This window comes from Venustampulla echinocandica (genome assembly GCF_003357145.1).
Source record: "Venustampulla echinocandica strain BP 5553 chromosome Unknown scaffold_3, whole genome shotgun sequence".
NCBI lineage: Eukaryota > Fungi > Ascomycota > Leotiomycetes > Helotiales > Pleuroascaceae > Venustampulla > Venustampulla echinocandica.
Window position 1 is genome coordinate 372486 of NW_022474208.1, and position 27436 is coordinate 399921.

Consider the following 27436-nt stretch of genomic DNA (forward strand, 5'->3'; position numbering starts at 1 on the left):
GTGCCAACCCCGTCAATTATGCGTATTTTTGAAGGTGATTTATATTCCGTGAAGTTGCGGCGAGGTTTTTCATGATAGTATCAGTTGTGAAATTCCATCTCTAGCTGCATTAAGTGTATAGTGGTGAGGAGTTATTAAATGACTTAGCCCTGCTAGGTAGAGGTACAGACGGTTCTGTTAGGGGAAGGGGTTTGTACACTGCTAATACCACTCAATATCTCTTCTCTCTGCGCCTCTCCAACCAACTGGTTCCAGAGGGTTTCGCTACAGGCCAATGAAATATCAGGCCGAAAGAAGGTTCGCTCTGCTATGATGTCTACGGAAAGTCCGGTGATGGGTGAAATCGTCTGTCAAGGGACCCACAGGCATCATTTTGGATATTCACATTCATTGAAGGAAGTCTAGTTTAATTTCACTTTGCTTGTTGCTTTCTAGTAATACGCTATGAAGGAGAATTTGTTTTTGGTGTTTCCTAGTGAATGGTAAATGGGAGCGAGAAGGAAGTCTCGTGCAGTCAAGATGACAAAGGAAATCTATGTGGCACTCGCACTACGTGCTTACTGTTCTGGCTCATAACTCTCCGCTCTATCACTATCGCTATCATGGTATTCATGCTTCTCGAAGGCAGGAATCGCAACATCATCATGCCATTTTTTGATGTCACACTCGTTGACATCCATATAGGATTTAATCGCCTCGTGATTCCATGAGCCAACAACCATCCGAGCCGAAATCTGGAGAGGGAAGATGTATTCCTCATCGTAATCCTCAAGCACCTTGTGCTCGGGGATTTCAATCTCGTAGTTTTCAATCTCCCGTTTCATGTTGATAATGGGCCATCCAAGCTTATGGCAGAGTGTTGCGTCTATACAGTGCAACACCACGCTGCACGGAGGTGCCTCGCGATCCTCGGCTCTTGTCTTGGAGTCCCTCTCCAGCAATACTTGGATGCGGCGAATAACTTCTTCAAACGAAGTTGTGCAGGAGATGAAAGGGGTCAGTTTTGCTCGCGACCAGTGGACATGGTCCTCTAGACTGGACTTCCGGCCCTTGAAGCTGTATAAATCGCAATCCCAAACGTCCGAGAAGAACCCCTCGTCTCTCAAGGGTGACCTGGATATGCTGTCTGTGACACGGTATACCATTCCCATGCCGTGGCCCGATGCGTGAGGAACAGGAAATGTTAACCACGGGTGCTCCAATTCTTCCAATGGCCCGTGCTCATAGCGTATGAAGAGTCGCAGAGTTTGTAGGTCCAGTATCAATTTGTGCTCTTCTCCTCCATATATTCCTCTCTTAAGGTCAGCAGTGGTCTCTTGCAAGTCGTGGTATTTGTCTTCCAAGTCGTGGTATTTACCTTCCAAGTCTTGGTATTTGTCCGAAAGAACCCGTGCGTACCGTGTTAACTTATTCATGGGGTTACCCTTTCTCTTCGCGAGGCTGCCTATAAGCTCTCGGAACAGAATTCTAGGAGGTTGTAGTAGCTCAGGTAGTAATGGCTTAGGCTCTAGTACTTCGGGATCATCCATCACCTCCTCGTTGATAGGCGATGCCGGGAGGGAGGGAGATAAAGGAGGACTAGAAAGTGTGGATATGCTGGCGATATCGTCGATATCCATTTTATCTGCAAGGCTGCTGGACTCGAGCGGGAAGATTAAAGACTCGGGCATCGCTGCAATTTTTCTCCTTTTTGATGCTCAGATGAAGTCTATGCGGTGAATATGAGTAGGTTAAGAGGATATAAATATGTTTTATAACAAGAAGTATACAGTCCCAATTTTGGGAACAAGTGTGGTGTTCTTTGCTGTATCAAGCACAAATGGTATTTAGCCAGCTTCGTTATATGCAGCTTCCCAAGTGGGCGAGAGCTAGCTCGCAAGATACCGATGTGCTTATAAAATTATCCAAGTCGGTCCTTGTCGAATGGCTCGGATTAATTAGATTTGTTTCTAAACAAAGGCCCATTTTCCCCCGACAAGGTCATTGTTTTTTTACCCCTAGCTGTTCATATACACAAAGCCTTTTGAATTATCCTTTCACATCTCCTAACAAACGATGCCACTTGAATTAACGTTTCACTTCAAACAATGCCAATGCATAAATAAAGAAACGAAGAACAATGGCTTCATTCCCCTTTGGTCTGCCTTCTAATCCATCTTTGTTTGTCATCTCCAAAACAGTGTTTGGTTGAAAACTATACTTACCTAGTGCCCCAGCATGTAGTAGTCTCTGTTATATCATCAATACTTTATCAGTCGGATTATCCCTCTGGATTCAACTCAAAGATAATCAATCGTCCCATCACCACACATATCCAACCACTCTAAATACTTGCCTCAACTCAGCCGAAAATTCGATCCAGCACTTCACAAACACACATATCTAAAATATCTAAAATGGGTAGAGGCAGGAACGGTGGGGGTAATAACAACAACGGTGGCAATCAGGGGAATAACAATAACGGCTACAGCAATAACAACAACGGCGGTAATCAAGGGAATAATAATAACGGCTACAACAACAACAACAGCGGCAATCAAGGGGATAACAATAACCGCAACAACAACAACGGCGGCAATCATGGGAATAGCAATAACCGCAACAACAACAACGGTGGCAATCATGGGAATAGCAATAACCGCAACAACAACAACGGTGGCAATCAAGGGAATAACAATAACCGCAACAACAACGGCAACCAAGGCAACGTAGCCTGCGGCAACTGCGGAAGAACAAACCACACAACGAGAAATTGCAAGGCCCCGACAAACAACAATGGCAACGTAGCCTGCGGCAATTGCGGAAGATCAAACCACACAACAAGAAACTGCAAGGCCCCGAAAAACAACAACGGTAATGTAGCCTGCGCCAACTGTGGAAGATCAAACCACACAACAGCAAATTGCAAGGCCCCCAAAAATAACAATAACAGCAATTTGCAGTGCTACTATTGCGGTTCCCAGGACCATCTCAGCGACGATTGCTCCTTCAAAGATGTTCTACAGCCATTGTACCCGCCGGTACGGGACAATAATGGTGGTGATGGAAGATATCAGAATGATCTTGACGATCAAATCTCGACGGCTAGTTTGGATCCTTCGGGTTCAGACCGGACATACGTCGAGTGCCATTGGGATCCATATAGTTATACAGATGGCGACGGCGATATCCTTATGAACTTTAGTGATCCGATGGACATTTGTGGGCCACATGGATGTGGTAATTGCGCCATAACCATGAATGGCCATGATCGGCAGCTTATATCTGGTACTATGCGAGTAATGCATAGGAAGATGCAGCAGTTGGAGTCAGCCGCGTCACTATTTGGAATTGGACCCTGATGGTGAGGGCGTAGGTATAGACGACATAGATCTACTACTGGTGTAGTAGGGCAAAGGCTAGATCTTTTGTCCACTGGAAGGCAATTGGGAGAGTTGGAAAGAGAGTACCCTTTGGGATCCATAGACCATGTTTCTGTTTTGTGCCCATATTATAGAAATTATATCTTATTCCTACTTCGAATTATCGTTACAAACTTGAAAAATATATTATTGTCGAATTTTTAGACCACTTAGAATTAATTATTTCCTAGCTCTATGGCTTTGATATCAGCCTCTCCCTACCAGGCTACCACTAAGGGTGAAGCGCAAATCCAGTTCCTCCATTCCTCCAAAAAATTATACCGGGAGTAGAAAATCCCTTAATGATCCGTATTTTGAGCAATAGAAAGCCTAGAGGACAAATGACTGGGGTTGTAGAGCTGAAGAAGGATTGTTATTTGTCGAGTGAAAATATAAGTTTTATCTAAGAATACATAGATTGAAGTAAACGAGCAGTAAAGAAAGAGTTCATATCCATTGTTAGCTAACCAGGCAATTGTTGCTGAACTAAGGACTTGGGAACTATGAAATATCAGCTCTCGAGCTCAAAGGCAAGTTTATTTTCTCGTTTATTCATGATTAGGTCGAGGGCAGACTGTTCTCGTTAGAATATTAGCATCTTGTGCATTGTACTAAGAGTAAAACAGCGGCCGGGGGTGTTGTCAAAGTTACTGTAAGAGCGGACAGTGATATCATATAGCTTTCCGTTGAGATATTGTTTAACTAAATATTCCATCTTCCCTCTGACTCCCCAAATTCTCGAATTTTGTCCAAACATCAGATATTGCGTGGCTACGCAACCTCATCCCCAACACGACTAAGGGCTTGTTGACGCATCAAGCATTTGGTTCTACTCCACTCATCCAAACTCCAGACAGCACCCTAGCAATAACATGGATCTTGACGGCGAATTTGTGGAGGTGCTCGAGGAAGACTTCAAGGAATGGCCATCCTCGACAAGATCTAGGGCTGTGGATCTTGGGGGTATATCCGGTACCACCAAGGTAGTGAGGGAGCACACTGTTGTAGAACGGAGAGCTTTTACCAAAGAATTAAAGGAGTTCCAAAACTACCGGCCGGATCAGGACTTGGATGATGATGAACTCGAGCAAAGAGCTACCAAATTAATATCACCCTTGAAGGAAGAGTTTGATGCCTTTTATATGGACCCAGCCTCTCCGATGGATGAAGAGCAGGATATATTTGAGTCTACTAGAATAAACCCATTCGGGTACTCAAACCCAATGGCAGATTATGACTTTTTAGAGGATGAATCTACGTGTTCCTTCGAGGGCATATTTGGTGCCCTGAATGACGCTTTCGGAGAACTCGACGTCGAAGGATACATCGCTGATGCAACGTCCGGCGAGTACGAGATGGAGGACCACGACGACATACGGTTTCCTGAAGCGGGTCTCGAAGATGCTAGAGAGACACTCCTTCACGGTATCTCAACGTGCTTCCATTTTTCGAGACAGAACTGCAAGTGTGACGATTGCAGGGAAGAAAACCAAGCCGAAAAGGCGAGAAGAGGGCTGAGGGAGGCAAAGGATTATCTAATTGAGGATAGTTTGCTTAAATGCCGCATCGAAATGCTCCTCCACAACCAGGAAAAGCAAACTAATCTTGGGCCGAGACCCGGAGAGCAAGATATGGATCCTTCACAGAGGGCCGAAGAGCACGCGATCAGATTGTCCAACCAAGCAACGGACCAGACCGAGGATGAAATCAACACGTTCCTAGACTTAAATTGGTACCTCGAGGAGCAAAGTAAGTTGAGACGGCGCTTTTTCATCCAGTCAAAGCAGTAAAATACAGAGGGGTATTTTCGAGAGCGAAGAAGCCGATGATAGACCTGGAACCTGAACTAAATCACCGAGATGTGTCCTGGAAGACGAAGGGCTCACGATTGCCCACTTGGACGAGAATTTGTTTCCTGTTGATTTCCCTATCAATAAGCCGAATACCGGGTCTAAAGCAGGGGCAAGTCTGTTGTATTATTTCATGTCTCGCAATGAATATTTATATTTTAATTTATTTCTGTGGACGTAAGTCGGTACATCATCGCCCAGCGGCAAGACAATACGAAAACGAGGACAAAAGCGCCTTGGAGTTTGGAGTTTGGGGAGTGGCTTAGAGTATTCAATTTCGACTAGACAATAAACATTAACAAAAATAAAATTCGCCTTTAACTAAAGTGCTTGTTGCTACCCTTGTGCAAAACTTCCAGCCAGGCCACTGGCTGACATTGTGTGGTAATACTAACTCGATATAAAACCTTCGCCCCCTTCTTTCCGCCTCCTATCATTCACGCCTTCACAATTAAACCAACAAGCTTTGCAGTGAAGGAATTTAGCAAATTCAAGCTTCTCTCAGTCAGATTCAACTTCCTCAGATAACTGGCACTTGACCATTATCCAAGCCACATTCCGCCTCGGACTCCTACACGCCCTCCTCGCCCACATATAATTTGGTGCTCTGAACCAACTCAAAGCTCAACTCAGACGGTAGCGGCGCTCGTGAAAATCCGAGGACCGGCGATACTCTCTCATCAGAGCTCAGCTCTCAACTCTCAGTTACACATCTTCTCACCCCCCAAAACTCAAGCAAAGCTGTAACGCCTATCTATCCTAACCTGCCAAAACGTCAGCTTCAGCGGTGTTCACATCCCTTCTTTATACATTAGCACATTACCATCATTCTAATATCGCCATATTCTTAGCTCATATAATCAATCATAGCTCAGAATCTAGCTTTCATCCTATCTTCACGATTAGTTTCAGTCCCAAACACTACTTCGCTTAGATCTGACCAAATATCAAGCAGCCATGGAGCAGATACCAGGCATTCATATTCCGGGATCTGAAAACGGTAAGCCATTAACAATCAGCTTTCTAGATGGATTGTTGCTGACAAAGATAGCCGGCAATATGCCACTCGATAAACCTCCCCTTGAGGGCAATGCGGTTAACGGTGCTATCAAGGAAGCAGACTCCATCCTGACACCCAACGCTGATGCAAAGTCTACTACTCAACATCGCAAAGCCTCCTACACGGCTAAATATCTCGATAATATCAGATTCTATGAGATTCTATGAGATCACTAAAGGGCTGAGAGATCTGCTGCCGCGGCTCGATGCTTCAGACGGAAGCGATATCTGGATTGTCTCTACACCCTTGACGAGAAGTACGCCAAGGCGAGCAACCCTCCCCGAAGAAGGAAAAAGCCGTATCGTCCGCACCCAGAAACACCTGCCGAAATGGAGAGTTTGTTCCGTGGAGTGCCTCCCCCTCGAGAGTCTGAGTCTAGATACGAAGGTGGTGCAGGCCCAGTATTCACGACCTCTAACACAACCCTACTGCCGACTTCGATTAGTTCTCGCCTGAAAGTGAAGACCCGGAAGACGCTGACGACGAAGAGAGCAAACTCCCTAGAACAAACTGGTAGTTCGTCAGGCAAGCCTGAGGATAATAAATATAACGAGAGTGAGGAAGAATACGGCGATGAGGAAGATAGTCACCCCTGGATGCCCTCCTCAAAAGTTAGGGTGGGTGTAGAACATGAGGAAGGTCTACTCTTTAGAGCGTGGGATCACAAGTCTGAGTGCCAGATAAATGACAGCAAGGTCGGCTTTCTCTCAGGCGCGAGCCGATTTATGCTTGGCACAAAAGAAAGTCGCCAGCGAGCGATTGGCAACCACGCAAATTGGGGAAACCGCGAGAAGACTCCCTTTATATCAATGACCTCGAACATTCAGGAGATTGCAAATGTCCGAATCAAGCAGTTGACAAACCGCCAAATTAATGCGGGCATCAGATCTAACACGAGACTGACAATAGTGAACGCCTTTGCGCGGGCTGCAGCAGGGATGCCAATCCTGCGAATGAAGGATGAGCTTGACTACTACCGAGTGGAGACTCCTTACGGCAATGTTAAAAACTACAAGACCTGGTTCTTTGAGCACGAGTATTTACTCCCTTTCCGCGTGCCTGTAACCGAAATCGTGGGCACTTGGTGCTGGCAGGATATTGAGAAGTCGGTAGGGGATATTAACACTTGGTACAACACCGTGGCGTTGCCTGCGTTTAAGGAGCACGAGAATGCAAGGAAGGAAGCCCGGACGACTCGTCCTGCTGGCTGCACTTGCTGCGGGGAATCGATATAGGAGCAAGGAACTGCATCTTTCAAATGTAACTAGCAGGCAACAAAACGTGGTTAGGTTGAGCATCAAGGTTCAGGTCTGGAACTGGAGCTCTCCAGCACTGAACATGATGGGCATCCGAGACAAAATAGGACAGTGTTTCGGCTTCGCACAGCTGCTATAGTGGATCAATATTGATAGGAAGGCAAGAACATCATTCACATACTACAGTGATTGGAACATAACCCCCACTGCTGCGTTCTGTGTGAGTAATTCAAGATATTTGAGACATTGGCCGGGATAGGATTTATAACGCGCTGAATAGCCAAACCCCCTCTAGATCTCAACTGCACTTAGCCCATTGGACTAATCTGAGCGCGCCGTTTGTTTGACAACTTGTCTAGGGAGCATGTATAGTCCACGTTGACTTGATGTATGCCCACTGGGGCGGTAGCAGGTATCTCCCATGTTTGTGCTTGTACCCGTACTAGACAAAGAATGCCTCTCCATCACGACTCCAGCTATTTTGAGCACAAAGAACATCATGGCCTTGCGAATCGGCGTTTGCTGTGTACTTCGGTGACGCCTAGTGTCCTTCCTCATGAAGCTCTATAGGGATCCATCGCTTGATGGACTGCACCGTTGGATACTGTAGGTGGTCTTGTCTTTGTACGAAGTACCGCAGATGCGGCGGGGCGCCGTTGGATCGAACCCATCAGAGCTTCAGTGGGCGCAAGAATGGAATTGCATCGCATCCCACAGGTCGGGACCCGGGCACCAACCGACATTTGCTGTCCAGCACATAATGACATGCGCCGCTCTGGGCCAGCATCCTCCCATTTCGACTTCAGTGCAATCTTGCCCACGGAAAACATATAACATTCGCGGTTCGCTGCTGGTGAAACTGGCGCCCGTTCCCCTTCCCCGCAAGACAACCACAACCAACACGAGCTCCTGTTGAGTTGTCAGCCTTCGAGACCTACAGGTACCAGAGGGCTGGAGTACTGTTGCTGACCCCAATCCTGATACTTCCCCCGACGCAGGACAGCACCCTTTGCAGGGCAATTAATACCGTCAAGCTGGCCAAATTCAACATGAAGAAGTGGTTTAGGAGGAAGAAATCAAGGGGCTTCGAGATCCAGCGGTATGAGGACAAAGAAACGCCTCGCTTCCTTCCCCCGTACTATGCCCCGCCTGCGACCGACCAAGTAATCGCGAAGCTCCCTATATCAGTTCTTCAAAACATCTTCTTCATTGTCTGCGCTCACACACGGGACGAGACATACGAGACCTGCGAGCAGTCTGCTACAGACGATCTTTGCCCGCTATGCGACCTACGCGATCTGGCTCACTGCGCGCAAGTCTCGAGGAAATGGCGGAGCGCTGCTTCCCCTGTCTTGTAAGTTCTACATACACGGTGTCGCGATTCTCAGACGAGATTGAATCGAACTGACGTCTTGGTAGATACCATAGCATACGCATAGATGCTGTCCACTACTGCAAACTCGAGGGTATCCTTGCCGACAGGCGCAGACGCGGAAGGATTGATCACAATGCCATGCCAGAAGACGTACCGGCAGTTCGACTTCGGCTTCTAGCTAGGACACTACGAGATCAGTACCGCACCTCTGCCTTGAGCGTCCAGTATCTGAAGACCCCATACATGGTGAGGGAGACATGCAAGCCGGATCTTGCTCGGTGTGTGTCGGTATGCACGAACCTGCGATACATCGATCTACCAGACGGCTGCTACACCAACGACCCGTCCTGCGATACCTTGAGACAAGAAGTTCAGGGGCGATGTCCGGATATCAGGAAAATGACATACATGGGAGGGTCTGAGGCGAATCTGGAGCTGCTGGTGGGAGGAAGGCTTTGGCGGAATCTTGAAGTCATGGAGCTGTCCAAACTAGATCTCGACCCAAGAGTTATCCGGCAAGCCCTTGGATCTTTGCAGTACCTACGCGCCCTCAAGGTCACGAATATGAGATCGTTCGACGATAAGCTTCTTCAACATAGCGAATTTCTTCCACCTTTCCCACCTGTTACAGAGCTCATCTTCGAATATACGCCCAGTGTCACGCCGGACGGTCTGGCCGCCTACCTTCAACGCCCTGATACCCAGAACGCGCTCAAGACATTATCACTCAAGGAGACTGGCGTCCACCCGTCAACCCTACAGCGGATCCTAGCTATTGCCCCGAGATTGCAGCACCTTTCAATCGTTGAAGACGTAAAGACTTCCTTGCCGACTGGTGTACCGCCCCTGTCTTCCAAGTCCCTCCGCACTTTCCACTACGAGATCACTTCCGCCGCTTCTGCAAGTTCATATACTAGCACTGCTCCAAGCTACTACTCCTATCTCGCATCTTCGCTCCTGTCCAATGGCCTTCCCAATCTCAGAGAGCTCTATGTCCGAGATGCCAATTTTCCCGAATCACTCATTGACCTAGCACCCCCGATAGCCCCGTTCGCGTGTGACCCTGACAACTTCTCACCCCAACAATCTCCAAATCCGCGATTTAGCTCAAACAACCCCTTTGCAAATGTGCAGAGCGGACAGGGACTTCGGCAGGAATTACAAGTGTTTAGCAAAGGCCTGGATGAGATGGAGTGGAATATCTTCAGAGTCCAACCTCCAACTGCACCTGGTAGACGCGGCAGTGTCTCGGAGCCAAGACCGATTAGTAGCTACGGGCTGGGTGAGAATATGGACCTTAGGTGGGGACAGGGCACAGGTGCGAGAAGAAGCGTGATCGTTGGGAATGGCTTTGGTGGCTTTCTCGCGGTGCCCTCGGACGATGGGCAGAGGCCGAGTAGCTCAGCTGGCGAGAAGAAGAGGGGCAGTCAGTATGATATGTGGCGTTGACGTGGCGGATTTCAACGCGAGGCGTTGTGTTTTCACGATGCATTTGGAGTCTGGCGAAACATGAGGGGATTTGCTATGCCTGGCTTATGAGTTTATGGTGTTGCACGACTCGGTGGATCTTTTTGCAAGTGGGTGCCCTTGCGAAGTAGACTTGCTGAGAGCGTTGCATTCGTTCCAAGGTGTATACCCGTTGCGGCCTACGTCAGATAATGAAATTGAGATGACATTCAAAACTTGTTAGCCATATTATGAGGTTGGTAAATTACTACTTGGTTGAGTAAGACCCGTGTAATTGAAGAGTGATTGCTATTCTTGTTTATCATTATTTACAGACCAGCAGAAACCCCCGCTTGGTCAGGTCAGACGCTTGCCCATTATCCCAGGTATGCAACCCAGGGTTTCCTTTGAACACCCATTTCAATGCCCAAATCACGCATCTAAAGCAACCAGCTCACAACCACGGCCCCCATACCGGCAACAGCTCCCGCGACCAACATCGAATTAGCTTCTCTTCCCGAAACGGCAGCAGAAGCCTTGGTCGAGCTGGGGTTCGCTCCAGATTCGGTCGAGGAAGGGCTGGATGTAGTGCTGGAGCCGTTGACTTGCTGCTTAATGGCAGCGACGGTGACGCCGTTAGTCTTGCACTTGTCTCCGTCGAGGGTGGCGCCCTTGCTGCTGAAGGTGATGTCGGCGCACTAGATTTCATGGTCTTAGTATTCGTATCTCGCCCTCCGCGTATGCCGATCGAGGAATCAATAAATGAGGAGGGAGGATGACGCGTGACTTACGTTGTATAGAGCGCTTCCGGTCTCGCCCAGGGTAACCACCTGCAGAGTAGCATTCTGACCATCCTTCACGTTGACACTGGCAGGAATCTTAACCTCGGGCAAGCACAACGTTCCATTGCCGGTGGCGTTCAGGAATTCGGGGGTGAGAGAGATATTGAGGGAGGGATAGTCGGTTCCGAGGCCGAGGTTGATGAAGACGTAGGTCCAAGGATGATGGAGGTCCAGATTCAGGGAGCCGCCGGTCAAGGGCCAGATGGTGCGGTTTGTGTTGGCGGTCTGGTTGACGTTGGCGCCTGGGAAGGTGAGTTAGTTTGATGGTGATAGGTATGGGGATGGGAATGGGGACAGAGTTGGTTTGAGTTTTTTTTTTAATTTTGGGGTGGTTTTAGGGAGTAAACACGGACGAAGGATTGAAAGGTGATCAGAGGGGGATAGTTACATGGATAGATGTATTGAGAAGCACCAGTAGCGAAGGAGTCGCCGCGCATCTCAGGGTATTCGATGGAGAAATGCGCCGTGGCCAGCGAGACCAAGACGCAGAGGGTGGTGGTAACGTGAGAAAGCATAACTTGAGAGTTTTTGAATCTGGAGATCTAGAGGATGGAGGAGGAGTTGAGGGTGGAGAGGGAGAGGGAGTGATGGAGAGAGATATCGAGGTAAAGCGGTAGAGAAGCGGTTGAGCAGCTGGTGTAGGTAGAGGGAAAAGGAGGCAGAAACTTGATATCACAGGGAGGGGCCGCCGAGTTCTTGTAGTTCTCGACCTGGCGGGTTCGTTATATTGATATGGTTACAGCAGGTAGTACCTCCGTACTACGTAGTCCGCCCCTTGATATTATTCACTCACCTTATCATATGTTACTCCATACTTGGTGCAAGCTACCCAGCTGCCCAGCTACTGTACCATGGATGGATGCATGTCCCAGCTAGCCCAAACCGCTGCAGAGCTCAAAGGACGAGAGGCTCTAAGTGACGCTGAGAGACACTGAAAGAGCTCTCGAATCCCGCCATATGCACGTTCTGCGAGCCTCGCCCATAGCGAGCCAATAGCGCGCTCTCCCGAGTGTATGGGGACTTGGGAAGGTGGCGTTGCTCCCGATTAAATCTGCTCACAACCAGCAGGAGCGACAAACAACACCAACAAACATCAACAAACGCCGCCGTCGCCGCTGCCAAAACCTGCGCTTGGCGAAGAGGCGCGGCGCTATACAGCTTGGCGGCGGTGGGGGAACTTGCTCATATTCTCGCATTCGCGCTCGTTGCTCTTGTTGCAGTAATATCTCTCGTACGGTTCTGGGAGTTACGAAGGGCATTTGTGGTTTTTATTTTGTTTATTATTATTGGGATTGGCATTGGGATTGGCATTGGGATTGGCATTGTTCATTGATTCAATAATGAATGTTACGTAGAATGGGGGGCCGAGGTTCTGTCTCAGGGCCGTTTCGTTCTGCATTCCATTGCTTCGTCGTATTTGCCTTTGTCCGGGGTTGCCGCCCGTTCGGGTTCATCGGGCAATCTATATCTATAAATTGATCGTTGCCGATTCTTCTAACAACTTCATTTGGACTTGATTCCGGCTTCAAGGTCTTCTCTTTTACCAACTTCCACACCGAACGCGATTCAACGAGGGCCTCCCTTACTCGTACTGGCGAGATGGCCGTTATCGATGAAAGTATCCTAGGGTATGGCGCATTCTTGGGCGAATTTGGTGCAAAACTCTTTTCGCTAGAAATATCAGGCACCAACCGATATTCAAGTTACCTACCTATATATACCATTTCTATATACTAATCTAGATAGCGTAAATATCTCAATCCTAGTGAGATATTCATATAACTTGAATACCTCAATTCTAGTGAGATACTCATACAACCTTAATACCTCAATTTTAGTAAGATATTTATACTATACTAAATTTATATCTAGGTAATTACCGTTAGGCCTTATAATACTGGCGAAAAGAGTTTTGCACCAAAGTCGCCCAAGAATGCGCCATACTAGGGGTCCTGGCTTCTGCGATGGTTTCTCCAGGAGAGAGAAGCATTCACTTGGATAAGTCGGACTCCTGGGAAGATGACCACTCCCATTTTTCGCAATTGACAAAGAAGGACGAAGTACAGTACTACATATGGATTCAGAAGTTGTTTCAAAACCAGAGCTATTGGCCGAGTCGCTTATTAACCTTTATCCACACTGTAAGTACTCGAGTACCTCATACGCTGGCGTTCCCTGTCGCCGATCGCGAGAGTGCTGAGACACTTCATTTAACTCTATTTCCAACCTCACATCACAGCTTGACTACTGTACCTACTATACCGCACACGTCTCGAGATGTCTATTGAGCTGAACGCCAAATGGCGCACTAGCTGGAGGATTAAGATTTAAGGCACTCGCCATTAACTGAACCGAGTTAGATATGGACAGTCTTCAAACCCCTCCTGGACCCCCGCCTCCATATCACCGGGGAGATTTCGGCCGGCCGAATTCTCGCCATGATGAATCAAATCAATTCAGAATCCATCGCAAGCCATTAGGCGCACCATCAGACGTGAATCCGAAGTTCAGGGAGCCATATGGAGGATCGGTTCGGGGCGCGTCCAGAGGCGCCGAAATGAAACCAGCTCCTCCCCAGCAGAACATCGAAATGGAATCACGTCCGGCGCTTCCGCCGCGGCCTGAGTTAACCTTGAGAATTACCCCTCCGGGGCAGATATCACAATCGCAACTATACCTCAGTCCCGACAGCATGAGCGGGAGATCTGCAAGTACTGGTCTGCGTTCTGTTTCAAGCCTAAACTCTCTGCGCTCATCGGCGGCGTCATCTGTCAGCCTCGAAACCTCACCTGCTCGGCCCTCGTCTTCTAAATCCTCAACATCATTGTATGTGCAGAAAGCCTACCGGGAGGCGCGCCACTTTGCGGGAGGGCTCATCCACCATCCTTCGGAAAGCACAAAGCATTTTAGCATTCTAAGACACTCCCACGGGTTGGTATTCTACCAGGGGAACAGTACCACTGTGGCCGTATCCATCTTCGCAAATGCATCCATGCCGGAAAACCGAACTCTCTGGCTCCAAAGCAAAGGCTGGTCCGGCAAGACGGGTATGCGTGCACGCCAACTCTTCGGACGGAATGGGAGTTGGCTGGATGTTACTCCTACAATGAATATCAAGCCCGATCAGCTAAATCCTGCCGACGAGCGGGCATGGCAACGAGATATTGCTAGTTTTAAAAAGAGATCCAGTTCCCAGATTCGAGAGAGGCACCAACTTCGAGAAACCGCCGTGGTCCGTATCCCAGCCGAAGCTGGAGATGGCTATTTCCACCTTGTACTTTGCGTAGGGGACAAGGAGAAGGTCCTGTGTACAAGTCCTGTATTCCGGCTTCTTTCAGTATCGTCAAATCCAAGTTGCGTCAAAGGCGCCAGTTTAAGCACTTTACCACTTGAGCTGGGGGCACTGGCCTTGTCTACTTACACACGGAAAGTGGCAACAACCATGGCCACTCCTGTTGGAGCGGTCGTAAAGAACCGGGTCGAGAAATACCTTCCCCGTTGGTGGGCTCGAGGAACTGCTGCTGCGACGTCGTCCATGGGTGGCCGAGTTGGCCTGTTTGTTGAAGACGCCAATTCTCAATATTCACGGCAACGGGAAGGCTGTTATACGAGTGTCGGTGGCCTAGACCTGGACCTGGAACAGGGTCCAGCACCACCTTATCCTATACATTTTACTGCTGGCTATGAACCTGGTGGGGGGAGGGAAGCTGAGCTGTCAAATATACCGATCCTGACGTTGGCTGGGGTGCCTGGATATGTGCCGCAACAGCTCCATGGCTATTATTTTGGCTGGTGCCGATTTAAACCAAATCCAAAGACAACGCCGGTCCCGTGCGACGAATCCTGGCATCAAACTATAATTTCGGCTTTGCCACCAGACGCTTCACAGCTTATCCGCGCCAATCTCTCACAAGCCAACAAGAAAATACTCGCCCTTCATATTGTCACCGAGATCGACGAGAGTCTTGTTCAAAATGGATCAATTGAAGTATGGACTATGGGCTTCCTCCGCCCCGACGAACCTTCGCAGCGCGCCAACTTAAGAGCCGGTCTGGAGGCAGGAGATGAGGCTGCAGAGGAAGCTTTCCTGGTAGCAGAAGTCCATGATATTTCCGCGATTCAAGGGATCCTGGATCAGCCTGCCTGGAGCCCTGAAGCTGCTCAGCAAAGACAAGAGGAAGAAAACCCCGCGGGAATGGACCAACTGAAGCATCGGTATGCCGGCATGAGGATGGCTGTTCAGAGACATGTAGATCGAGTACCGTTGCATAAGGTTGGGGTCAGGACAGAAATAGACAGGATGAAAGATAGAGCTGTAGTGACGAATGGGTTTTGTGTTCGGAGATGAGTTCTCCCTACGTCGGAGATGTTAATATTAATACGAAGTATAGAGTACCTAAGCTCGATGGGTATCTATATCTGCGGATTTTACCTGCCGCGATCAGTATATAGAGCAGTATAAATAATTAGTAATTTGCATAAAATAATTCGGAATATCCAGCTGGCTTCTACGATACGAGTGCTAATGAGGTAGTCGTATGGGGTGTTCGCCATGTTCGCGGATTTACATGCCGTATATCAGCAGGGAAGACATGGGTGCCAAGATATGTTGAAGAGATTGTAAAGATAGACGTGCTGCGTTGCGCAAGGCGTAATTAGCTACTATTGAAATGATTTCGATATTGAGCTTAAACTTTCTCACTTCGAAATAAGACCAGAATAAAAGAAACTTGGCACTGCATATTACCGGTCCGAAGAGCTGTCGATTCTTTTATGGACCTCACCACCGAGTGCCTTCATGGGAAGGAGGGTACGACAGAATCGGACAGATTGTGCAAATCCGGGTATGAGATTACATACGCTGGTTCGGGGTTGGCCACCTTTTGCCAGGGTGCAGAACGGTCTATAGAAAGATTATCTTAATTCTAGAATTATTCGAATGGAAAAGACTCGCCGTGATCCACGTCGTTGAGGTCCCTTCGCCTAGGTCACGCGATCAGCAGAATTAATGATCACGTGTTGCGGTATTGGTAACAGGGGACGGACGGAAAGAGCCGCTAGCGGGTAACTGGCTTGCGGGGACTAGTGTTAGTGAAGCTTGGCATCGACCTGGGCACTGATCGGTCTGCGACCCGACGCTTCACCGCCCAACCACCTCAAAATACAAAATACTGCATTCCTTCAGCATTAAAGCCTACTCCTCGCCTCTTTTCCCTTCTTTCTGTCCTGGCAAGTCAATTGTTTCTGGACGTTGACTAGCGGGTTCAATTGCAGTTGTATGAAATACTCATATTCCAGCGTCGATCAATTCCAGCTATATCCGCCAACCCGACGCCTTCCCCGAACACCCGCTCCTTCTCTATCATGGCATACCCAACACCACCACCAACCAGCTCCCCCAAGGACGAAGTCAACCGCTGCCACAACCAGAACTGTTTCGACGTGCCCTCTCAGGTTCCGGCACAAGAGCCATATTGCCCTCCACCTCATCACATCCCAGCCCAAGAATCCTACTTCCCATCCTATTCTGGCCCCAACTCACCCACAAGCTTCTATGCACCTCCTGGTCCACCTCCAAATCTCAACCCTCAAAGCAATCCCGTATACTATTCCAGCGTCCCACCAAAACGACGAACCCCTCCCCCTCGACCACTATATTTCTCGCCAACCAACAAGCCCCCCTCCCCCTACAACACCGGGCGTCCAAAACCGCGTCCCGGCTTCCTCGAGCGGGTCGCCCTAAAGTTAGCTGCTTGGATACAAAGCTTCATCCGCTGGGGTAAGGAGAATCCTATAAAGGCCGGCCTCGCAACCTTCATACCCGTATTACTGAGCGCGGGAGTGGTGCGGGCAGCGAAGGGATTGAGTGGGCCGTTAAAGAAAGTTCTAGGGTTCTTTTTGGAGGGCATGGGAGGTGGGAAGGCAAAAGGGGTGGAGAAGAAACTAGCGAAGGGCGCAAAGAAGGAATTTGGGTGGGGCTTGGATCATTTTGTGGGGTTTGGGGGGACGAAAAGCGGACCGGTTGATGGTATTATGAAGGTTTTGCAGATGTATACGTGAGTACCGGTATTTCTTTTGCCTTTGGAAGGTCCTGCTTACAGACTGCCTCGTATGGGATATGTGTACTTGAAAGAGGAACATGCTTTTGCTGACTGGAATTGACATCTAGGAACCAATACTGTAGATTAACCGCTAGCAGCGTGCCTCGCGCAGCTAGCGTCCTCCTCGAGCTCTATTTTTTAGAGAAGAAATAATGAGAGCCTTGCTCCTCTCATTATAACTTGTATAACGATGTCACGACGAATGGGAACAGCGATGGCAAAAGCAAACTTACGATTACGATTGTATGAAAATCATTTACCGCGATGGAAACGTATATAGAATATCAAAAATCTTTCGGTTTCTTGAATGTGAAAATGTAACGGGCCTTTTCGCATATGTATAGAGCATACTCTATATATATTTGCTCTCCCCTATATGTTTAAGGCTAAGGTGAACCTAATACACGCCAACTAAATCCTCCTCAGTCGCTACACTCCTAGAGATAAACGAGTGCTTTCCAATACCCCGAGTTCCGGATAAAATTCATTGTTTCCTCACCACGATTCATCGCACTTACGACATGTCCCGCTTTCCACAATTGCTTGGTAACAACCTTCTAATTGACGAGGTTATCCTCGACAACTAAATGCGGAAACCCCGTTCCGGCAGACATGGCGCCGGCAAATGAGGATGCAAGGCGGCCTTGGGCTTGTGTGCGTGTGAACGTTGTGGCGTTTGTCATGAGATTGATGAGAATTTGGAGGACGCGAGACGGATCAAGTAATGTCCAGTCTACTTTAGGACCTATAAGAGACGCTTGCTCAATGACGTCGAGTTTTGTTTCTGCTCGTTTAAACTCGGCATCGAACATCTTGAGGACATTTCGGATTAACTGGATGGGTTGCGCGGGTTCGGGTGATATCGGAAGGAGATTTGAATCCAATCTGGACAGCGTTAATATATCGTCGATAATGCGGTTTTGATGCATTACGCAACATATAATTGTGTTAGCTGTATCAGCGGCTTCGTCTAGCAGCTGAAAATTCCTAGTCCTCTCTATTTGCGAATTGGCCGGATTCGCACCATCGCGGCATACGCTCTCAGATTGGAGGGTAGCTTCTGCATAAGCTTCGAGTGAGTAGTGATCTCTTCAGCACAGCTGATCAGTGCCGATAGTGGATAGCGGATCTCATACCTACAAGGGGCGGTTTAGCTAGTTCTTCTTTGCTGGGACAATATAAGAGCGCGATTTAGAATATTGGATGTGCAAGGATTACTCGACAAAGAAAACTCCTGTCATCCTGCGAGCGTTAACAATATGAGAAATGAGTGTGCCGCTATTTCATAGTCATCGCTAGAAGACCGCTCTAGTGGCAAGTCGTTGAACAGGGCTGCTGACTTCTCATTTTAGCTAAAAGATACACACTTACCATGTTATATCAACGAACCTCTCCTGCTGATTCTTCATCTCGATAGCCTGATCATCCTTTTCCTCGGTTCGTTCTCCGACCACTCCAGCCCACTGATATCAGTTACACAAGACATTACCTCTATAATCTGCGACGAATCTTGACCTCACCAAAGTCCATTTCCGTCTTTGGACCTGAGCAGTCGCTGCTCTAACCTGAGCTAAATGCCCTGAGCCCTGAGCACGCTAATGACTCAGCTAGATCATGTTCAAGGGAGCCTCTTCTGGCCCCCTCACGAATCGGTAATAATTTCCATATTGTCTAAATATGAATCTTGCTGATACCTTGTTGGTCTGCAATACAACCACCTATTTGAACCTATTAAGATATCCTGATGGTATCCGTTCTCGCTCCCCTGTCAAACTCACAAGGGTCCCTGCCGAGGCCGATTTTGTATCCCTTTTGGTTTAGTCACACGTGACTAGCTAATCAGTCTTTAACGTTACGTGCGTGACCTCAATTTGCTTGGCATTTATTCAATTTCTCTGTTACGAGAGACTCGTAGTTTGTCCTTGTAGTCCAATAAAGGTCTTTCCTCTATATTCTACTGCAACACAATGTTTGGAATTCCCAAGGGTGTGTAACAAAACATCCCTCGCCGCCCTGCATGTCAGCCTTCAAAGCAGTCGAGATATGGGAATGTGTCAGAAATACGTATATGGACTAGTGTTGCTGAGTCAGGCTTGGCGAACGCACTGTCCAAAATATCCAGTCCCCTGAGCCATTACTCTTGTAATTAGATTAATCGTCCTAATTCATACTTTGGATTACTACTTACTTTGAATATATCTACTTATTAGTTATCCTTTGGGCCTATTCGTAGTGCATAATCTTGACAGAATGACCTCATAATTGAGGTCACGTGTTGCGGAGGAACAGACTTGCTTGAAGGGCTAGTATTATTTTACGACTTTGATAGCTTTATTTTTGACGATATGGCATAGAACATTAGATTTACAAATCCAATGTCAGGGTGCCATGGAATCTATAGAAGATAAAGTTCAAAAATATGCAAAAAATACGAAAACGCTATGTGGATGAAACGGCGCGGGCAGCCTGAGATCACGTGACAGCACCTACCACCTGTCACAATTTAAGTTAATACTATTAAACAGTATATATTACAAGAATGCGTTACATTAATAGATTGGAAATGGTTGAGGTATGTTGTGCAGTACATCTATACTTTACGCCGAAATAGTGTTAATTGCAATACTGCATCTGAGACTGCTTTGGCCTAATACGTTATCCCGTAGTATGTTAAAGTAGGATACTTCAGACGCAATTACTTTGAGGTGCAGTCTTGCAAGCTAATGTGCTCGCAGCGGCAGTACTGTGCTCAAGCCACTACATCGAAGGCCGAGTGGCAGGGGGGTTAAAAGCGGTTCCCTTTCCAGCTTGCTGGGATGAGGAGTGGCAAAGGGGCGGATTCACGCAACCTAAAGTCATGTGGGTCAGGTGGGGCCGTTGTCACCTTCAAAGTTAATGCTTAGTAAATTTTTATTACCTAAGGCTGCAACAGCCGATGTGTTCCACGCTAATAAGCCGCACGTGATGATGTCTTATCCTGCCACAAACAAAAGCTTACAAATACATTCCTATTCTATGTAAATGCAACAGAGCTGGCAGTAGCATGTTGCTGTATCTTCCTTGGCGAAATGCTGGCACCAAAACTGTCAAGAATTGATAGTAATGAAATGTTATCCAGGTTACGCGGTGAAGATGGTATCACTTGATGTACTTATTTCAACCCAAGGCACTAAGGAAAGTTGGGGAGACAACTAGAGCGGCTGAACAACATGAGTGGCTAGACGAAAGGTGTGGCTCACGACCTTGGAGGCGTATGACACCGGCTTTCGTCGTAGTCGGGCTTAATTATTTTTTATTCACTTAGTAGAGCCCGAAAACCGATCGATGATAAGTCATATAGCTAAGTTTAGGATGGGCATCGACCAGGTCGCTTTCATGCAATTCGTAGTTATCGTTCGGCAGATTGAGGGTGATGACGGGCTTGAAATGAGGCTGAGCGGGAACGTAGAAAGCGCAGCTTGGGCGCATGACACCGGGCAGCCTGAACACACATTCCAGCTCCCTTAAACTTGTCAGTTTGTCCAATGGTGGTCGTCTTCAACCAAGCCTCGCAGCTCTGACGACTTCTTATTCGACAAACCTGATCTGGTAAAGATCACAGTGACTTGCTCCGGCGCTTGCTGATGGCTGCCTTTCGCGAAGTGAGGAAAAGTGCAGGTAGAGCCTTGCTGCCTAAAGCATAGGTCGATTCGCCTAACGGCTCGTCCGCGACTGGCAGATTTCATTCTCGCTCTCTCTCTATCTCTTTTTTTGCTTGCTCAATATACCCAAGCCGCTAAGACCTCATAGTTTACTCATAGACTACACCCAGAGAGTCTGCATTCCACGTCGTGGCCGGAAAAAATGGCGGATATAAGACGATTTGGCTTTACCTTGCTATCAAAAGGGGAAGATTCTGGAGGACCAGGAGGACCGTCTGCGACGTAAGCACCTAGCCCCGAGCTAACTACGATTGCTGTCTAATCCGAATATTATCTAAGCATTATCTTTGTCCATGGGCTTGGGGGACATCCTAGATCCACTTGGGCCATTCCCGTAGAGCACCACCGCAGCAAGATTAGCGGACTCGACCTTGGGAAGATGCTCTCCTCGTTACGTCTCAAACAAGTTGAGTCCAAGGTTGAAACGAAGAGTGAAAATCCAAGGGAAGCTAGTAATCTACCAATATTCTGGCCGGAGGACTTTTTGTCACAGTCAGTACCGAATGCGACAATTATGACGTACGGTTACGATGCAGATGCCATCGGCGACTTCTTCGCGCGTGATGGAAGAAGTAAAAACACCATCTCGCAGCATGGGCAAGACCTGATGGTCAAATTAGGGTTTCATATTTCCGGTGAAGTATTGCAGTCGAAGTGTTATACCAATGAAAATAGTCCAGAATTCCTGACATATACTAGAACCCGATCATCTTCATTGCTCACAGCTTGGGCGGGATCATTGTCAAAGATGTAAGCAGTATTAATTACATCACATGTTCTTTCACCGCTAAATCTATCAGGCCCTCTGCAGGGCCAAATCTAGCGACAAAGAGATATTTACTTCAATCCATAAGCGAACGCATTGTGTCATTTTCCTAGGAACGCCTCATCGTGGTAGCGGAACTGCCGAATTCGGAAGGACCTTGGCAAATATTGCAGCTGCGTCGCTGAAAGATTTCAATGTCAATCTTTTACGTTCCTTGAGTGTCGATAGCGAGGTTCTTTCGAACATACACGCCGAATTCGTGAGGATGTTGAATGCAGAAGATTTCTTTGTGCATTCTTTCCAAGAAGGACATGGGTACACGAGTTGGAAGGGTATAAATGGAAAGGTCTGTAAACCTCATCCCGTAGAGTATATCACGATAGGAACCTAATTTGGCAGCGAAGGTAGTAAATGATTTCTCATCAATGTTTGACAATTACAAGCACCAAATTATCGAGACCATTGCAGCGAACCATATTCAGATGACTCAATTTGCGAGCCGGAAAGACGAGGGCTATAGACAAGTTTTGCAGGCTGTGCTCTATTATATCAGCTTGATCCCACAGAATGGACGTCCTCTTAATTGTACGTAGCATTCGATAGCTGCTCCATCAATTTGGGAAACTGAAGGTCTCCGTTAGCCCTCTCATATACTATTCCGGCCGGTCATTTCATGGTACCATTTTCAGAAAATCCTGAATTTGTGATCCGTCCTTCTTATATAGAGCAATTGGAAAGCGGTTTACATGGAAAAAACCAACACTCCCGACTTGCATTAGTAGGTCTTAGTGGGATTGGGTTAAGTCTTTCCCAAAAGCTGATCTTTGCTCTAACTGACAGTTAATAGCAAGTCACAGATAGCCTTGCATTACGCCTATAAGCACAAACGAAAGTCTCCAGAAACGTCCATATTCTGGGTTCGTGCCAGCAACTTAGCAAAGTTTAAGGAGGACTACCGGAAAATCGCCACAACCGTTAACCTACCAGAAAGCAAAGATCCGAACTCGAACATACTACAGGTCGTGGAGACTTGGTTGAGCAGTAAGGATTGTGGTAATTGGATAATGATTATTGACAGTGCTGACGATTCTAACCTTTTTTTCCCTGGAGATATAAACAAATTTTCGACTTTGGATGACGTTACGCTACAGGATAAGCCGCTTTTTGCGTATATTCCGCAGAATTCCAACGGCTCCGTCATCTTCACAGCTAATGATCGTCGTGCCGGCATACGGCTTACTGGCAATCAAATTCTTATTACTGTTGAGAAGATGACTCCTTCAGAAGAGTTGAAGTTAGTAAGGAGCAAGCTAGGCATCGACAATGCCATAATTGAAGATATGGCTGAGTTTCTGGAGGAAATGGCACACCTGCCTCTCGCCATTGTCCAAGCTGCAGCTTTCATTCGGGAGAATTCGATCACTATCTCTAATTTTCTTCGAATATACCGCCACAGCGATATCAACCAGTACAAACTCTTGGGTCGCGAGTTCATTGATCTGGGACGGGATTTGGAACGACCTAGTGCTATTTTGACAATCGTGCTGGCATCTCTTAATCGGATGAAGGAGAAAACCCCCCAAGCGGCAGCGTTAATATCATTGGTGAGCTTTATGGATTGGCAGAACATTCCAGTATCGCTTATCTATTCGGAAAATGAGAGCCTTTTGGAATTTGAAGAGGCCCTCGGGACACTGAAACGGTTTTCATTCATTACAGCACACCGTGGAAACCGGTTCTTTGAGATACATCGTCTTGTACACTTGGCAACACGCAAATGGGTGATTGATCATGGCGAAAAAGAAATATGGGCAAAAGAGGCATTGCGGTTAATGTCAGAGCGCTTCCCGAAAGGAGAGAAGGAGGACTGGAGGACGTGTGCTGAATATTCTCAACACGCAGAGGCCACTCTAAAGCTTAGCCTTAGCCATCAGACAGATGACAAGACAGATGCTCTCCGTCGATCGAGCCTCCTTTACCATCTGTCATGGTTTCTTTGGTATCAAGGAGACTTCTCCAAAGCAAGGGAACATGCCGAAGAAGCTTATGAGCTGAGCAGACGATTTATCGGGCTAGAAAACGTACAGACCCTGGACAGCCTCAGCATGTTAGCTACAATTTCTCGGTCCCAGGGAAATTACACAGAGGCAGAGCAGATGAGCCGACAAGAACTCACACTTTGTGAAAAAATACTAGGAAAGTCAGATCAACGGACAGTGATCAGTCTTGGCAATCTCGCATCTTCGCTTCTGAAGCTAGGGAAATATCATGATGCAGAAGAAAGATGTCTTCAGGCTCTGGCAGTCTATGAACAATCTGTTCGCAAGGAAGAAGTTCGAACGGAAGACCCTACTATGTTGACCACGATCGCTATCTTGGCATCAGCACTTGTGTTTCAAGAAAAGTACGAAGAAGCAGAAGAGCCCAGCCGAAGGGCTCTGCGAGGATACGAAAAAGTACATGAAAAGGGCCATCGTCACATAATGACTGCTATGGGCACCTTAACATCCGTACTTGTAGGACGAAAGAAATATTCCGACGCAGAGCAGTTGAGCCGAGAGGTTGTGGAAATCGGTATAGCGGAGTTCGGGGAAGACAATCCAGACACCTTGTCCAGCATGATCAATCTAGCTGTAGTGCTTCGACATCAAGAGAAGTACGGGGAGGCCGAAAAATGCTGTCGGACAGCTCTAAATGGACTCGAAGGAAAGCTTGGTCTAAATCATCCTCACACGCTGACCTGTGTCTTTCATCTAGCCTTGATACTTCACGGTCGAAAGGACTATGAAGAATCAGAGGCCTTATGCTGGCGGACATTGAAAGGGAGAGTGGAAATCTTGGGGAACGACCATCCTGCTACTATAAAGTGCTTAAAGAAATTACTAGAGGTTTTACGAGATCAGGGGAGATGCGGTGAAGCAGAGGAAGCAAAGCGACAATTTGAGGAGGGGGAACTGATCTAAGAAGAGTGGGAAGGCAAGCCCGGGCTATCCACTATCCAACCACCGATTCGCGTCAAGAAAAGAGTCTTGAAGGGTGTCCCGGTATGATGCCCTCGAGGTAAGGTCAAACTTAACTCAATTAAACCTGTAAGACTCATTTCACAATGATCTTAGCGTGAAGTGACGGAATATTTTCGCAATAATGGATAGGGAATTGGTTAACAGGTTGGTAGCAAGGAGGGAAAAGACAAAAGCGCCAAAAAAATCAATTGTTTGAGAACATGGAATCTTATAGCTCCATATGACAGCGGATCTCAACTGGTCTGAAGGGCCGTCTGGGCCAAACTTTCCCCTCTCTAGCTATCCCCCTCAAGGATAAGTCGTACTTAATTAACGTCGCATTAGTTGCTTCTTTAGTCTCCGCGATCACCTAGATAGTCCTCATATCTCGTTCAGTTTTATATTGACAAGGGCGTACTTTCCTATTACTAATTCACGATAGTTGTCTTTGGGCTAAGTTTGTATTCGACGCAAAAGTATATCAGAGAAATTAATATACTTTGATATTTCTATTATAGTAGTATACAGTCTTTTAGGGATATAAAGAATTTCTTTATTATAGCGTTTTATCATGATAGTGTAATTATTATACGGCGTAGTCTGTAATTATATGTCCGAAGGTCGTTATAGTAAGAGAGGATAACGAGTTTATAGTAGTAGATAGTTGGGCACTTCTTATCGATAAGATAATAGTAGTAGACTAATATATAGCGCGAAGTATAAGGACGAGTATTAGGTATAAAGTAGGCTATTTTTGTGAGGGACCGGTTCGGTATCTATCGGAAGCTAAGATAGGCTCCTTCGACATAGTCGTGTAGAGTTAATAGCTTTCGTATAGTAGAATTGAAGGATAGGTTAAAGTATAGTTAGTTCTCTAGAGGAAGAGCGTAGACGTAACTGAGTATCTTGAGTCAGAGGATGAGGCAAGGGTGAGTAGCGCCTGAGCAGAGCGGCGATGTTGACTTACCGCGTTGGAACCGCCGCAGGTTAAGATTCGGTACAGATTACCGAAGATACCTGGCCATTATCGTCGAGATCCGGATGAATCCCTGGAAAGAATGTGTGTATGTCCATATTACTCATTGCCATCAGCATCGATACCCGGCGCCTTCAATTTATTACCGATCTGTAGATGGATTGTGACCGCTTTCCCTTCTTTAGTCACTTGATCCTAGGCGTTGGACACCATTTCAAATTCCCCATCAATGAGTGCTTCCCTCCACCATGCCCAGTCACTTCCGATGTTCAGTTTCATAGGTTCTTTCCAGATATCATTGGCGGAGAGTGGCAGTCCGTCCGGTCGGATAATTTCCAACCCGAGAGGTGCTCGAGTCGCAAACCTTTCAAACTTCATTTCACTCTCGGAAAGCTCTTTGGATAGCTTTTGTCGGTCTAGAGCTTCCTGATTCACAATGATCTGTCTTGACTCCACCTCTTCAAGTAAGATGACCGCCGAGAGTTGGGGTGCAATACCTTGCTCAACCAATATGAGAATAAAAGCCCGATAGTCTTCATCGAATGGCCGCCGTGGGATTCAATGCAATGACCAGGAATGCGAGGATGTTGTCTGTGTTAATTGGACTTATCAGGCAAACTACAGCTTGACTTGCAGGACCATAACCTCGTCATTCAAGAGGTTGTACAACGTCGTCCAGAAGCACTACAACCATGCCTTTTTCTTCCGTAGCGTTTCGAAACCAGGAAGCAATGGTAGATTCATCGCGATGGTCAAGATTGATTGCAGCAGGCGCAATCTCACGACCCTTTTCAATGGCAACATACCCCCCGAGTGTACATTTCACGGAATCCAATGCTTCGGATGGTATGGACGGGGAGGACGGCGTAGATGGAGATTTCAGCGCTGAAGTTGAGCAAAGCCCATGCTAGGGGAATATCTTTATCTTCATCAGAAACTCCTAGAATAGTGCGCTTCCAAAGATCCTTAACAGTTTTGGCCTCTGATGGTTGGCGACGGAGTGTTTGAATCGTCGGCATTCTCCAACTCGAGATCACTTCTCTTGTGACCTCTATGACGGTAGCATGCGAACCCACAACACAACCCTCCCCTTATCCCCGATAATCGGGATGAATTTCCAATTGAAGTATGTCTCCTCAAGGAAATTATTTCTGTTAAAAAGCAAGAATGCTTTCGCTTCCACAACCGTTTGGCCGTTTTCTCTCTGGTCAGCGCACAACTTCTCAAAACGGTCCCAAATTTCCATCACCCGAGGCTCCGGACCCTGACCTTGAAGTTCGGGCCGCTTTTTGTCCTAAGAGCGGGATTTACTACTTGTTATACACCACAGTATTTGACTCCCCCCAGAAAATCGCGGGGGGGGGCGGTGGGGCTGGAGTCTTGCAGGATAAGCAAGACCATCTGTCGAAGCTGGGTAGGCCATTTGGCCACGGGGCCCAAAGGAGAGTTCTCCTAGTCGACATCGAGAACAAATCTCTGAAACGAGGTGAGGTTTTCTGATGAGGTGAGGAGAGCTAGTCAAATGACTTGCGTTTGTAGATATCGGTTCACTGATGACCTGTCTTTCGAAACTCCCCACGATGCTGACTCCAGTGTAAATAATTAGTTATATAACTACTTATTAGGTAACCTCGGCCATTAGCTGGTAGTACTAGCCGAG

At 47.3% G+C, this 27436-nt stretch overlaps 11 protein-coding genes across 11 annotated transcripts; 7 read left to right on the forward strand and 4 right to left on the reverse strand.

Annotated features, from left to right (window-relative positions):
- Positions 1 to 557: 557 nt before the first annotated feature.
- BP5553_05745 (uncharacterized protein) lies at positions 558 to 1670 on the reverse strand (the record flags this gene model as incomplete). Its single annotated transcript, XM_032014368.1, has 1 exon — positions 558 to 1670. The coding sequence occupies one exon, from the start codon at positions 1668 to 1670 to the stop codon at positions 558 to 560; it is 1113 nt and encodes a 370-aa protein (XP_031869049.1).
- Positions 1671 to 2396: 726 nt separating this feature from the next.
- Positions 2397 to 3341, forward strand: BP5553_05746 (uncharacterized protein; the record flags this gene model as incomplete). The annotated part of the gene is made up of 1 exon (XM_032014369.1): positions 2397 to 3341. One exon carries the CDS (start codon positions 2397 to 2399, stop codon positions 3339 to 3341), a length of 945 nt encoding a protein of 314 aa, XP_031869050.1.
- Positions 3342 to 4273: 932 nt separating this feature from the next.
- On the forward strand, positions 4274 to 5191 carry BP5553_05747 (uncharacterized protein; the record flags this gene model as incomplete). Its single annotated transcript, XM_032014370.1, has 1 exon — positions 4274 to 5191. The coding sequence occupies one exon, from the start codon at positions 4274 to 4276 to the stop codon at positions 5189 to 5191; it is 918 nt and encodes a 305-aa protein (XP_031869051.1).
- Positions 5192 to 6208: 1017 nt separating this feature from the next.
- BP5553_05748 (uncharacterized protein) lies at positions 6209 to 7546 on the forward strand (the record flags this gene model as incomplete). The annotated part of the gene is made up of 3 exons (XM_032014371.1): positions 6209 to 6251; positions 6303 to 6402; positions 6490 to 7546. 3 exons carry the CDS (start codon positions 6209 to 6211, stop codon positions 7544 to 7546), a joined length of 1200 nt encoding a protein of 399 aa, XP_031869052.1.
- A 1070-nt stretch (positions 7547 to 8616) lies between these two features.
- On the forward strand, positions 8617 to 10391 carry BP5553_05749 (uncharacterized protein; the record flags this gene model as incomplete). The annotated part of the gene is made up of 2 exons (XM_032014372.1): positions 8617 to 8921; positions 8987 to 10391. The coding sequence occupies 2 exons, from the start codon at positions 8617 to 8619 to the stop codon at positions 10389 to 10391; spliced, it is 1710 nt and encodes a 569-aa protein (XP_031869053.1).
- Positions 10392 to 10828: 437 nt separating this feature from the next.
- On the reverse strand, positions 10829 to 11745 carry BP5553_05750 (uncharacterized protein; the record flags this gene model as incomplete). Its single annotated transcript, XM_032014373.1, has 3 exons — positions 10829 to 11086; positions 11180 to 11472; positions 11619 to 11745. 3 exons carry the CDS (start codon positions 11743 to 11745, stop codon positions 10829 to 10831), a joined length of 678 nt encoding a protein of 225 aa, XP_031869054.1.
- A 1559-nt stretch (positions 11746 to 13304) lies between these two features.
- On the forward strand, positions 13305 to 15578 carry BP5553_05751 (uncharacterized protein; the record flags this gene model as incomplete). Its single annotated transcript, XM_032014374.1, has 2 exons — positions 13305 to 13371; positions 13591 to 15578. 2 exons carry the CDS (start codon positions 13305 to 13307, stop codon positions 15576 to 15578), a joined length of 2055 nt encoding a protein of 684 aa, XP_031869055.1.
- A 1016-nt stretch (positions 15579 to 16594) lies between these two features.
- BP5553_05752 (uncharacterized protein) lies at positions 16595 to 17290 on the forward strand (the record flags this gene model as incomplete). The annotated part of the gene is made up of 1 exon (XM_032014375.1): positions 16595 to 17290. The coding sequence occupies one exon, from the start codon at positions 16595 to 16597 to the stop codon at positions 17288 to 17290; it is 696 nt and encodes a 231-aa protein (XP_031869056.1).
- A 598-nt stretch (positions 17291 to 17888) lies between these two features.
- Positions 17889 to 18861, reverse strand: BP5553_05753 (uncharacterized protein; the record flags this gene model as incomplete). Its single annotated transcript, XM_032014376.1, has 4 exons — positions 17889 to 18400; positions 18468 to 18499; positions 18703 to 18794; positions 18847 to 18861. The coding sequence occupies 4 exons, from the start codon at positions 18859 to 18861 to the stop codon at positions 17889 to 17891; spliced, it is 651 nt and encodes a 216-aa protein (XP_031869057.1).
- Positions 18862 to 21174: 2313 nt separating this feature from the next.
- Positions 21175 to 24761, forward strand: BP5553_05754 (uncharacterized protein; the record flags this gene model as incomplete). Its single annotated transcript, XM_032014377.1, has 6 exons — positions 21175 to 21254; positions 21312 to 21782; positions 21844 to 22144; positions 22182 to 22383; positions 22440 to 22596; positions 22646 to 24761. The coding sequence occupies 6 exons, from the start codon at positions 21175 to 21177 to the stop codon at positions 24759 to 24761; spliced, it is 3327 nt and encodes a 1108-aa protein (XP_031869058.1).
- A 1210-nt stretch (positions 24762 to 25971) lies between these two features.
- Positions 25972 to 26795, reverse strand: BP5553_05755 (uncharacterized protein; the record flags this gene model as incomplete). The annotated part of the gene is made up of 2 exons (XM_032014378.1): positions 25972 to 26273; positions 26603 to 26795. 2 exons carry the CDS (start codon positions 26793 to 26795, stop codon positions 25972 to 25974), a joined length of 495 nt encoding a protein of 164 aa, XP_031869059.1.
- Positions 26796 to 27436: the final 641 nt, after the last annotated feature.